Source organism: Salvelinus alpinus, chromosome 24, assembly GCF_045679555.1.
Source record: "Salvelinus alpinus chromosome 24, SLU_Salpinus.1, whole genome shotgun sequence".
Lineage (NCBI taxonomy): Eukaryota > Metazoa > Chordata > Actinopteri > Salmoniformes > Salmonidae > Salvelinus > Salvelinus alpinus.
In genome coordinates this window covers 31014019-31027842 of record NC_092109.1, presented here as the reverse complement: position 1 = coordinate 31027842, position 13824 = coordinate 31014019, and the positions used below count along the sequence as shown (strand labels likewise).

At 43.3% G+C, this 13824-nt stretch overlaps 1 protein-coding gene across 6 annotated transcripts; it reads right to left on the bottom strand.

Moving 5' to 3' along the window:
• Window positions 1–244: 244 nt before the first annotated feature.
• On the bottom strand, window positions 245–6418 carry LOC139551790 (uncharacterized). 6 transcript variants are annotated; one of them, XM_071363127.1, is made up of 14 exons: window positions 6304–6418; window positions 5065–5210; window positions 4737–4837; window positions 4502–4598; window positions 4126–4409; window positions 3864–4027; window positions 3621–3770; window positions 3430–3501; window positions 3160–3271; window positions 3008–3066; window positions 2765–2915; window positions 2599–2674; window positions 2339–2483; window positions 245–2137 (listed from the first exon to the last, which is right to left on the bottom strand). In XM_071363127.1, the coding sequence occupies exons 2-14, from the start codon at window positions 5191–5193 to the stop codon at window positions 537–539; spliced, it is 3141 nt and encodes a 1046-aa protein (XP_071219228.1). In that variant the 5' UTR covers window positions 5194–5210; window positions 6304–6418; the 3' UTR covers window positions 245–536. The 6 variants fall into 6 exon arrangements, with proteins under 6 accessions (XP_071219228.1, XP_071219227.1, XP_071219231.1 ...); XM_071363126.1 differs by lacking the exon at window positions 6304–6418 and adding an exon at window positions 5360–5493; XM_071363130.1 differs by lacking the exon at window positions 6304–6418 and adding an exon at window positions 5360–5493 and having other exon boundaries at window positions 2414–2483; window positions 4737–4822.
• Window positions 6419–13824: the final 7406 nt, after the last annotated feature.

The following is a 13824-nucleotide window of genomic DNA, read 5'->3' as shown; positions in this document are numbered from 1 at the left end:
ATATGTGTAAATGACCAAACTAGACCCAAAACATGTGCATACTAAAGATGGCAGTGTTGTTGCATCAGTCCCAAAGAGATTCCCCTTAATGTAGGTCTGCAAAAGAGGTTTGTGAATACAGACGCATTTTAAAACCTTTGTACTTACTAAGTCAGGAGAATGACGTCAACCTCTAAACAATCAGGAAAATGCCTCTTTTACTAAGAGGGATATACTAATCTGATATGAATTAATAAATCAAAACGATTAAAAAATATTTTTTATTAAAACTGAATACATAAAGATTAAGCAAATTAAATATAGTCTGAGATATGTCAAATGCAACTTCGGACACAATAATAACAAAACATAACAGAGACTAATAAAAACAACCTCATGAAAACATCATAAAATAAAAATGTGAGGATATAACTTGGCACAATTAAATCAAGCAACAGATGCCATTCTTTGTGTGGTTTTATTTTCCCATTTTAAAACCCTAATAGTCAAAACCAAAGCACTACAAACAGAGAACCACTTTGTATATCCTGTACATGTCAGATCTGCAGAGGGTCCCCTGCACCAAGGTATACATGAACGGGGTCCCCTGTGGCAATGCTAATATCATGGATAGGCCAGCGAGGTGAATCTCTGTAGCCTCTCCTGGTGGCCGGGTGACTGAACTGCAAGACTCGAGGTGGAGATAATTCCACAGGAAGAGAACACCCATCCCTCTCACTGACCCCTCTGTCGACCTCTATAAAGTCAAAAGCCGTGACAGTTGATGATGTTCTGTCTATCGTTGTGGAAGAGGGTATACTGGGACTGGGAGAGCATGTTTCTGTTTGAGAGAGAGGAGGGGTTAAAGGAAAAGGCAGAGGAAGTTTGACTTCAGTAGTTTCGGGCTTCTGCTGTAGGGGGACCATGGTCTGAGGTAGAACATCTAAGATAGTGTCTGTCTGAGACGGTCTATCAAACTGCATTGGAACTGTAAGGTATTGCCCTTGCTCCTCCATTGGATCACATATATTCAAGTGCATCTCCAGCAGGTCATGCAGACCTGACTCTGTGTATTGTTCCTCCAACAGTTTCAGTTGGCTTTCCCTGAGATGCAGTTGTGATTTGTTAAATTGCCTTTGGCGAGATTCCTGGTTCAGCTTTGGATTTAGTGATGGAGGAGTACACAAATACTGGAGGGTTTGCAAGGGGTTATCCTGTTGTAGTTGAGGATCTGGAGTATGTTGGATTTCATTCTGCCCCTCTTGGGCAAATTGATAAAGACTTAGAGTTGGCTTTGGTGGTGAACATAGAACTGTCTCACTGGGGCTTTGAAAAACCCCTGGCTCATCCTGCTGATTTTTAGGAACTTGTCCTGGAAAAGATCCGGGAACACCATCATGACTGATGGAGCGTCCAAACCGCCTTTCTCCCTGCCGACGTACAACGCTCCTCTGACCCCCTTCCAGCTGACTCTCATGCAGGACATCGTTGAGCTGGGGTTCAGGGGGCGGGGGAGGAACCCTGGGGCTACGGAGCAGTGTTGCCAGAGCGTTGAAACGCCTGAGCTGCTCTGCTAAAGACAGGCGCTGGTGTGTCCTCTTAAACCTGAGTCCTGACTCTGTCATCTTCTCTTTCTTCACCAATGGTTTTTCTTCCAACTCTTCTGCTTCATCCATTCCTTTACCCAGCCCTTCATCTACCACAGTTCTGGTTCTGGCTTGTTGGGGTTCCTCTACCATAACCCAAGTGTCCTCAAAGACTCCATCGTCTTTCTCCGTTTTCTCCTTCTTGTCTATTTCATCTTGAATCCTCAGTTGGTCCAATGTCACCTCTGGCATACTGATGGAGCGACGAGGGGGACGGGGCTTCTGACCAACCCTGTCAGACATATCCACTGTTGACAGCTTCTTACTTAGACCCATCTCTTCTTTTATCCCAACCTGCTCCGGACTCCTAAATACACTGTTAGTTAGACAGTATAAAATTGTTTCCTCTATTGTCTCCTTTTCCAACTTGAGCCCAGAGCATTCATGTGAAACCCCATCTTCTGTCCCGGTAGGCGAGTCCAATGTCGCGAGATCCAGGAAGTCATCAAGATTTTCAGCAAAGCTGTAGTTCAGCAGATCAGGTTTAGCCTCCATCTCATTCCCCACTAGAACTGAATACAGATAAAATGTCACATTAAGTATTTAAGTGAGTAACGTGGATACATGGTATTTTTTTCCTACTAGCACTGATTTAGTTGGTAACTTCTTTGAGGAAAAACGTACTTACTACGACTTTGAGTCACTCTGGATAAGAGCATCTGCTAAATGACTAAACTCTCAATGTAATGGACATTAAAAAAAACTATCCAAACCTCGCCCAGGGCCATCAATCATTTTGACAGGAATCCTGTACAGTCTAGCCTCAGAGCTGGATGCTTCAGTCATACCATCAGATACCGTCCTACTGCCCATGATCCAATTCTCAGTGTCATTCCCAATGGGTGTGGGGGAAGGGTTCTGTGAATAAAGTCACATGGAAGTCAAACAATAGAGTGGTGTGTCAAAAAACAAAACGGGAACTATGCGAAGACCCAGTGTGTTAGAACAGGAGAGTGAATAGCACCAGACTTACAGGGCTGCTCCAGCTTGGCATGTTGAAGAATCTGAGAGATCTCCTTCGATGAGCCTTGTCATCTTGCACCGGATGCCTTGAGGAAATATACACACAGTCACCTCATCAGCCACGAAAACAATGCAATAGACAAACAAGGGTTAAATATAAGATGCTTAAGATTTACTTGTTTGATGTTTTATGATATTTTTTGTGATTCCTCCTCTTCTCTGATGCACTGAGAGTGACAGACATCTCCCGCTCCCTACTGCCCTCCACTACACTCAGGACAGAGGTGTGAGTACTGGAAGGGCTTTGGCCGACTGCCGACTCGGAATCTACTCGGACAGTCAAAACATAGAACTTATCATACCGTACCTTATTCGACTGACTAAAAGCTATATTGCAGTACAGTCTACAAATGCATCACCATTTGAGTGTAGTTTGCTGATGGATTGGTTGTCTTCTCTTAGGTCATGGATAGAGCGTCTGTATACAGAGAAGGATGGTATTAGCTCCATGTAAAGCATTTAAAACAGAATCTGAGGTAGTTCATATATATATATATATCTATAAAAGTACCTTTTTTTAGCAGAGCCCTCTACATCAGGGACAGTATCTTCGCTCGATTTTCGTTTGGATGTGACTGGTGATTGAGGTGTGGTGTGGTGAGATGTCTTTGTATTTTGCTGGCCTGTGGGGTCAAGGTTGTAAAGTCAGGGGAAACACACCTATTGGCTATTACTAACAACTAGATCATTTCGACATAACTCTTTACTAAAAGCATCAGAACTAAGCAACCAGTTATTAAGCAGCAAAAAGCATATCTTTACCACAACATTATGCACGTACCGTCTGTGGGATGTGAAGGGCCAGTGTGTGTGCGGCCTGTCTTGAATTTACTGAGAGCATCCACAAATATCTCTGGAGAGATCAAGCAAAAAAGAATAATAATAATAATTCTGAACTGAATTCATGAATTGACAGCAGCGTATTACTCTCACAGTATGAACCTCAAGACCTCGTCATTGCAAAACTCTCACCTCCAACACTGCGCCTCCTTTGACGTCTTAAACTTCTATACACACCAAGTCCTGCCCTCTCCTGAAACCTCCCTCCGTCAACTGGGGGTGTAGTGGATTCACCCGACTCTGCTACAGTTGCCATGTCCATAATAGAAGGGGGAACGACACCTTGTGGACGTATAGAGAATTGAAATCGGTGTCAACATTAAATCAAACACCCTTCATCAGCTACTAAATAAATGTATTGTTATCAGAACATACCGATACGATCTGCATGTATTATGAGCGTCTTGATCACTGCTGCTTGTCTATCCAGTTGTCTCTCTGTGCTTGCGGTCAGTTTAGAGCCCCCAGCTGGACAATGTAGCAAATTAGGTGCAATCACAAGGGCCAGATTGCCCACTTCCATACGATTCTCTTCACATCTAGTGAAAACAAGGGATCGGAGATGGAGAAACTTGGTGGAGAATGGAGGAACAACGCAGATGAAAGGAAAAGTAATCATGAATTTCTGGAGACAAACCTTTGAGCCGTCTGTCTCAGGAAAGTGCAGAAGTATCGGAGGGCCCGTGAATGAGAAAGAGGGAACAGGGCTGTAAGAAGAAGAGTGACTCCATCTTTACCCTGCTCCTGGCCCCCCTCCTCCTCTAAGCCCTGTGCACAGCACAGTGGCACCTGTAGATCCATAGGGATGAGGGGAGAGGGCAACTCCCGTAAGAACTGCTTCACAAGAGACGCCACATCACAGGACTGCAGAGTGGCTGAATGTGGCAGAGAAAAGACTGGCTCCCCCTGCTCCAGGCCAGCCTGTTATGAGGTGGTAGATGGTCAACATAGAAAATATACTCATGGGGGTAAGAAAGTGGGTTTTCCTGCACATCTCTCCTGTGCAATCTTACCTTCAAAGCACGGATCCGACTCAACGACCCCGTCTTTCGAAACAGCCCTTCAGTATGAAGATGCTGGGATAAAAATTCACAGGCATCCACCAAGAACCTAAATTGGAATAATTAGCTCACTCAATTGTACGTTTGTCATGACCAGTTGCTCATTGTTTAAAATATATTCTGGTTACAATCACATCTCCCAGTTATGATTGTATTTAAAGCTAAAATACAACTCAAGTTTACATACTTTGGCACTGTCCCACTCATATCAGTTAAATGGCACTGGGGCAGCAAGATCAGGTCCCGACCAAAGGCAAATTGAGATTGGTTCTCCTGAAAGACATCCATCTACAGATCATAGAGGTAAATGCTTTCTACAACAATCACACAACATTGGTAGTTTGCAACATATGATTAATAGATTTGAATATTCAAGAAATGTGACCTTGGGAATAATTATCACTCAACAACTAATCAACATGTCTAAGGTGGCGCAGTATTGTCTGTGTGGACAACAAACGTTATTGAAGCATTGAGGTTAACCGTACAGGGAACATTTTGTTCATGTTTGTTACCGGTCTGACAGGGCCACTCGTGTATGGCCCATTGAAGAAGTTCTTCCAATTTTTCACGCGAACTCCAGATGCTTTCAAAGCATGTATCACGGCCACCACGCGGAGACGGTCGTCCATGGGGTTTGGCATTGGTAGATCCAGTTCGGCTGTGTTTAAAAAAAATTCAAACAGTTTAAAGTAGTGGCCTTTGAAAACGACATCACTATACAAAACCGAGGCTGGGAAAAGCTATAGAAACAATTTGCACGAAACTACAATGGACCTCAAATCCACTTACTTTGCTCAAATCACTTACAAAACTTAAATGTGGACAGCTACGTAGAAAAAATATGTAGTCGTTGTTGTGGCACTTTGATCCTCTCATCCTACCGCCACTGAGGGAATTCGATTATCTGGCCCGGGTTACACCGGTGAGAGGAGTTTACATCGGGTTAAAAAAATAAAAACTGTTGTGTTACGGGACTGCCTACCGGGTGTGAGCCAAGTGTCGCGTTCAAAGCCCACGGCGAAATCGGCTCAAACAGAGAAGAGGGATAACTGTGCCCAAAATCTGCCTTCAGCAGGTGGCGTGTTTTTATATGGAGGTCAATGTGTCGAATTTGGTTAACAAAAAAAATGCATGGTTTATTTGCTACGTGTGGCTTATTTTATCGATTAGAAGTTTCGAAATGCTCATGTTGCTATGAGTGTACTGATATAAGTAGGACACGTGACATCCCAGCAATTTTGACGAAAAAAAAACCTTTATATCGGAGTTGTTCCTGTTGTCAGGTTTATCTGCCTCTCATTGGCTAGATCAGAATGGATCAGAATGGTCCCACCTGGTCTTGCTTCCTCCGACTGCCTAAAACATTTATTTTCGTTGTTATTTACTGGTCAATATAATGGATCACATGTGGCTCAACACAAAAGTGATGTAGCCTAGGCTAGATTAAGCACCTTTATGGAAAATATGTTTTATTATTCTGGACGGTGCATCATGCTGCCTTGTTGACGACATGATAAAGCGGCACCGTTACTGTTCAATTTGAGAAGGTCGCTCCTCCCTCACCGTTTTTGCCCGTTCCGTCACGGGCCATAGACGGTGCACCGTGACTCAGGTTAATATAACTCCCTCAATGATGTATATAAACCCTGAATTGCTGATGATATGAATTGGCCTATGAGAAGCTTTGAAGTTGGCTATGTTAGCATTTCTCAGAAGAAGCGATCCTCATATGACTTGCTCAAATTACTTACAGATCCTAAATTTCGACAGGTAAGTTGAAAAATAATGGAGCCGATGTTGTTGCACGTCATTGATCCTCTCATCCCGCCGCCATCAACATCTGATGATACTTCCGGTCACCTGTGCCTAAAAAGGTGTGATGGGCACGGTTCAGAGATGCTTGTCTGTACCACTGAGGAGGGGGCTCAAGATAGCGACATGAGAGGGTGTAACATTTCTAGCTGAGGAACAATTTCAGGGGTTTCTCACAAAAAAAAATATATCTAACCATACAATGTAGCTATTTTGAATAATTTTGTAATTAATCAAACCATTTAAATATTTTTTACGATTTCCAACGAACAAGCTAGCTATCGAAAAGTGTCAGCGTGTGTAGTTAAGTTAGCCTGCTAACGTCTTCATAGCTAGTAGCATAGAATCAGGACATGACCAAACTGTTGCTGAGATAATGAATGTTGAAACTTCCAAGGAGAAAAGAGGCATTGTTGAAACTCACTCATATGTTTGCAGTGTAAAAAAAGGGGGTGAATGTGATTCTACTTCTGACCAGAACTCTATGGGCCCTGGTCTAATGGTCAAGGTAGTGCACTATACCTGTCTAGCCAAGGTGGCTTAGCAGTTCAGACGTCTTTTTCTGTTCCGTATTGTCGTGTCCTGTATATATATATATTTACACCTTTCTTCGCATATCTTTTATTTATTTTATTATCCAAGAACTCAACTACAAAAGCTTTCCTGCAAAAGCTTTCCTGCAACCCGCTCCACCAATTACAAAAAAGTATTATTTACCTCAATCTGAAAATCCATCGTGGAAGCTAGCCAGGGGCTAATTCAGAAGCTAGCCTGAAAGCTAACCAGAAGCTACTCCGATAGCTAGCCAGAAGCTAATCTGTAGCTGCCCCGAAATTAGCCGGTTTGCTGGCTAGCGTTGGTGTTTCAGCTGCCCACGTTTTGTGGTCATCAGCTATTCCTTTAGCTCGATAATCTACCGGCACTTTTGTGCAACGCGACTCGGACCGGAGCATTCCGGGACTTTTTTTCTTCTCTCAGTTTCCCCGGATTCCAGCCGCAGGCTCTGGACACTTGCACCTTGATCTCGCAGCTAGCTAGCTGCAAACCGTGTGACTATTGGCTTACGTCGACCCCGGCGCAAACTCAAATCATTCTGGAGCTAGCCAGCTGAGGAGTTCCATCAGCCATTCCTGGGTACAGTCACCTATCCGGACCCGTTTCTTTTGTTGTTGCTGCAGATACGGAGCCCCTCCGGGCCTTCACGACTGACTGCCGCGACTGACTGCCGACGTTATCTGCCCGAGGGATTTATCCAGCTGGCACCTCCGTCCCGACGTTACCTGAACGCTCATCTGGGGCCCGCTAATCGTTAGCTGTCTTATCGGCTGCTATCTGAATAAGTATACCGGACAACTATTATTATTATTTATTTATGTTCTTTTTTTCCTTGGGTCACTATATCTATTTTGCCAATTTGGATTGATCCCCTCTACCACACGGAACCCCACTAACCTACCGACGGAAACGCACGAGGTATCTACAAACAGACCTCCATCCTATGCTGCTACCGATAGCCATATACCCGGCCAGCTGTCTGGATCGCCACGACCCCAACCAACCTCTACTCACTGGACCCTTATTGATCACTCGATTAAGCATGCCTCTCCTTAATGTAAATATGCCTTGTCCATTGCTGTTCTGGTTAGTGTTTATTGGCTTATTTCACTGTAGAGATTCTAGCCCTGCTCACTATACCATATCCAACCTCTCAGTTCCACCACCCACATATGCGATGACATCACCTGGTTTCAATGATGTTTCTAGAGACAATATCTCTCTCATCATCACTCAATACCTAGGTTTACCTCCACTGTATTCACATCCTACCATACCTTTGTCTGTACATTATTCCTTTAAACTATTTTATCGCCCCCAGAAACTTCCTTTTACTCTCTGCTCTAGTAGCTCTAGGCGACCAATTCTCATAGCTTTTAGCCGTACCCTTATCCTACTCCTCCTCTGTTCCTCTGGTGATGTAGAGGTGAATCCAGGCCCTGCAGTACCTAGCTCCACTCCTATTCCCCAGGCGCTCTCTTTTGATGACTTCTGTAACCGTAATAGCCTTGGCTTCATGCATGTTAACATTAGAAGCCTCCTCCCTAAGTTTGTTTTGTTCACTGCTTTAGCACACTCTGCCAACCCGGATGTTTTAGCCGTGTCTGAATCCTGGCTTAGAAAGACCACCAAAAATTCAGACATTTTCATCCCCAATTACAAGATTTTCAGACAAGATAGAACGGCCAAAGGGGGCGGTGTTGCAATCTACTGCAAAGACTGCCTGCAGAGTTCTGTTTTACTATCCAGGTCTGTTCCCAAACAATTTGAACTTCTACTTTTAAAAATCCACCTCTCTAAAAACAAGTCTCTCACCGTTGCCGCCTGCTATAGACCACCCTCTGCCCCCAGCTGTGCTCTGGACACTATATGTGAACTGATTGCCCCCCATCTATCTTCAGAGCTCGTGCTGCTAGGCGACCTAAATTTGAACATGCTCAACACCCCAGCCACCCTACAATCTAAGCTTGATGCCCTCAATCTCACACAAATTATCAATGAACCTACCAGGTACCACCCCAATTCCGTAAACACGGGTACCCTCATAGATATCATCCTAACAAACTTGCCCTCCAAATACACCTCTGCTGTTTTCAACCAAGATCTCAGCGATCACTGCCTCATTGCCTGCATCCGTAATGGGTCAGCGGTCAAACGACCTCCACTCATCACTGTCAAACGCTCCCTGAAACACTTCAGCGAGCAGGCCTTTCTAATCGACCTGGCCGGGGTATCCTGGAAGGATATTGATCTCATCCCGTCAGTAGAGGATGCCTGGTCATTTTTTTTAAATGCCTTCCTCACCATCTTGAATAAGCATGCCCCATTCAAGAAATTTAGAACCAGGAACAGATATAGCCCTTGGTTCTCTCCTGACCTGACTGCCCTTAACCAACAGAAAAACATCCTATGGCGTTCTGCATTAGCATCGAACAGCCCCCGTGATATGCAACTTTTCAGGGAAGCCAGAAACCATTATACACAGGCAGTTAGAACAGCCAAGGCTAGCTTTTTCAAGCAGAAATTTGCTTCCTGCAACACAAATTCAAAAAAGTTCTGGGACACCGTAAAGTCCATGGAGAATAAGAACACCTCCTCCCAGCTTCCAACCGCTCTGAAGATAGGAAACACTGTCACCACCGACAAATCCACTATAATTGAGAATTTCAATAAGCATTTTTCTACGGCTGGCCATGCTTTCCACCTGGCTACCCCTACCCCGGACAACAGCACTGCCCTCCCCTCTGCTACTCGCCCAAGCCTTCCCCATTTCTCTTTCTCCCAAATTCAGTCAGCTGATGTTCTAAATGAGCTGCAAAATCTGGACCCTTACAAATCAGCCGGGCTAGATAATCTGGACCCTTTCTTTCTAAAACTATCTGCTGAAATTGTTGCCACCCCTATTACTAGCCTCTTCAACCTCTCTTTCGTGTCGTCTGAGATCCCCAAAGATTGGAAAGCAGCTGCGGTTATCCCCCTCTTCAAAGGGGGGGACACTCTTGACCCTAACTGCTACAGACCTATATCTATCCTACCCTGCCTTTCTAAGGTCTTCGAAAGCCAAGTCAACAAACAGATTACCGACCATTTCGAATCCCACCACACCTTCTCCGCTATGCAATCTGGTTTCAGAGCTGGTCATGGGTGCACCTCAGCCACGCTCAAGGTCATAAACGATATCGTAACCGCCATCGATAGGAAACAATACTGTGCAGCCGTATTCATTGACCTGGCCAAGGCTTTTGACTCTGTCAATCACCACATCCTCATCGGCAGACTCGACAGCCTTGGTTTCTCTAATGATTGCCTCGCCTGGTTCACCAACTACTTCTCTGATCGAGTTCAGTGTGTCAAATCGGAGGGTCTGTTGTCCGGGCCTCTGGCAGTCTCTATGGGGGTGCCACAGGGTTCAATTCTTGGACCGACTCTCTTCTCTGTATACATCAATGATGTCACTCTTGCTGCTGGTGATTCTCTGATCCACCTCTACGCAGACGACACTATTCTGTATACTTCTGGCCCTTCTTTTGACACTGTGTTAACAACCCTCCAGGCGAGCTTCAATGCCATACAACTCTCCTTCCGTGGCCTCCAACTGCTCTTAAATACAAGTAAAACTAAATGCATGCTCTTCAACCGATCGCTGCCTGCTCCTGCCCGCCTGTCCAACATCACTACTTTGGACGGCTCTGACTTAGAATATGTGGACAACTACAAATACCTAGGTGTCTGGTTAGACTGTAAACTCTCCTTCCAGACTCACATCAAACATCTCCAATCCAAAGTCAAATCTAGAATTGGCTTCCTATTCCGCAACAAAGCATCCTTTACTCATGCTGCCAAACATACCCTTGTAAAACTGACCATCCTACCAATCCTCGACTTCGGTGATGTCATTTACAAAATAGCCTCCAAAACCCTACTCAATAAATTGGATGCAGTCTATCACAGTGCCATCCGTTTTGTCACCAAAGCCCCATATACTACCCACCACTGCGACCTGTACACTCTCGTTGGCTGGCCCTCGCTTCATACTCGTCGCCAAACCCACTGGTTCCAGGTCATCTACAAGACCCTGCTAGGTAAAGTCCCCCCTTATCTCAGCTCGCTGGTCACCATAGCAGCACCTACCTGTAGCACGCGCTCCAGCAGGTATATCTCTCTAGTCACCCCCAAAACCAATTCTTCCTTTGGACGCCTCTCCTTCCAGTTCTCTGCTGCCAATGACTGGAACGAACTACAAAAATCTCTGAAACTGGAAACACTTATCTCCCTCACTAGCTTTAAGCACCAGCTGTCAGAGCAGCTCATAGATTACTGCACCTGTACATAACCCATCTACAATTTAGCCCAAACAACTACCTCTTTACCTACTGTATTTATTTATTAATTTATTTTGCTCCTTTGCACCCCATCATCTCTGTCTCTACTTTGCACTTTCTTCCACTGCAAACCAACCATTCCAGTGTTTTTTAGTTTTTATTTTACTTGCTGTGTTGTATTCACTTCGCCTCCATGGCCTTTTTATATTTTTATTTATTTATACATATATTTGTTTGCCTTCACCTCCCTTATCTCACCTCACTTGCTCTCATTGTATATAGACTTATTTTTTTCACTGTATTATTGACTATATGTTTGTCTTACTCCATGTGTAACTATGTGTTGTTGTATGTGTCGAACTGCTTTGCTTTATCTTGGCCAGGTCGCAATTGTAAATGAGAACGTGTTCTCAATTTGCCTACCTGGTTAAATAAAGGTTAAATAAATAAAATAAAATAAAATTCATACCCGAATACCCCAACCAAGGAGCAACTTCCAAAGCTGAGAAGTGAACCATCAATGAGCCAGCTACAGGACAACATCGTCCGCATCCTCACGGCTAAAATCAAAGAGAGCGCAGATGACATCATGTATTTGGTAAAAAAAGAACAGTATCAGCATCGTTAACCTGAAGAAATCGAAGAAATTATTTCAATGCTGAGGAAGTAAAAACTCTGAAGCAGCAGAACGCAACATTGAAAATGCAGGTTGCAAAGCAGGAGAAGAAACTCACTGAAATGGAGTCAAAGGAAAACGAGAATGACCGTATAGTCGGAGATGGAATCTTCGAATTTATGGCATAGCAGAAAAATCTGACGAGAACATCAAAGCAAGAGTGAAGGACATTTGCAGGGCAATAGTCCCGGAGGAGGAGCGAAATGTTGTTGCAGGTTCTCTGGATGTAGTGCACCGCCTGTGTAGGCTGGGAGATGGGGAAAACAACCAGCCACTGTAATATTAATATGTGTAAACATACTGAATTATAATTGGATGCATTTTACCGCCATATCATACTGTGCTATGATTGGTTAAGACCACCCAAATGGTTAGGTCATGGTCAGTTTGATCCTGGTTGGCGATACGTGAACATGCCAGTTATAGCTAGCTAATAAAGAGCTACGTTAAGAAATATCCTGTAGTACTGCATTTTATTATTTTGTACAAAGTGTGCAAAACAAGACACGACCAGTGATCATGAGATTAATCTCCAGGACAGGGTAGCCTAATGGTTAGAGCGTTGGACTAGTAACCGAAAGTTTGCAAAATCAAATCCCAGAGCTGACAAGGTACAAATCTGTCGTTCTGCCCCTGAACAGGCAGTTAACCCACTGTTCCTAGGCCGTCATTGAAAATAAGAATTTGTTCTTAACTGACTTGCCTAGTTAAATAATGGTAAAATAAAAAAGGGATATGACATGGAAAAGTGCGAAGAAAAATGACTATTTAAAGAAGAACAACCTGAGGTTCAAGGAGGATCTGACAGCATTTGACAAAGAAGCTCGGAATCGTCCGTGGCCAATGATTGAGAGAGCAAGGAAGGGAAAAGTGCATACTTTGCGGGAGCCAAGGCTTTTGATAATGGAAGGGAAATTCACGCTGACGCCTAGCTTGTTGACTGCTGGATTTATCAAGTGAGTTGTGCAGGACTGAGTTTTATTTGCATCTGATAAAACGTTGTATTTCTTGAGGAAAGAGCACTGTTTGTGTGAACCTAACTTTTAAAAATATATATATGTTTTTATGGCAGGGAAATTCGCACTGACACTTAATGTTAGCTTGATGGCTATTCGTTTTACCAATCTATGGTACAATGTTATTTGCAATTGTATAAAAATATAATTTAGGTCAACCACTTGCGTGGCGCAAAGGACTGTTTTTATTTGCAACTAGTAAGAACTTTTCTTTTTGTGAGAACCCGATTCATGTGAACGTATACAAGTTTAATATTCTTCATATAGTCACTGTGATAGTAAATGTCCATTTCTGTTTTTTCTATTAATGCCAGGAGAATCCGTAATATTTTGAAAAGGAAATCTTTATTTTTGTATTGTAAGGGTAAGAGTGCCGACTTTGATTTAATTCAAGAAACTCATGCCTGTTCCACAGATACTGCGTTTTGGAAGTGTCAATTGGGTTTTCATTTGGTACTAATCGGTCAGCAGGTGTCGCTATTTTAAAAGGCAACTTTAAGGGTCATATATTGAGTCATGAAGCAGATAATACAGGGAGATGGATTATATTATTGGTAAATGTCAACCACGTTCAATTCATTGTTGTAAATACTTATGCTTCCAATAACAAGTCAAGTAACTGTATTTTATTTAGATACATTGAGAGGACAATAAGTAAAATTGTCTAAATGTCCATTGGCCAAAGTAATATGAGATTTTAATACAGTATTACATGCTAATCTAGATAGATGGCCTCCTAAGGATAGCAATTCTTTGTGAGATAAGAAATATATGTCTAAGGTTAGCTGTTCGAGATATTTGGAGACATAAGAACCCAGATAAGATTATGTTTACATGGAGTACAAAAGATTTATCTATACAATCCCGTATTGATTTCTGGCTGATATCTGA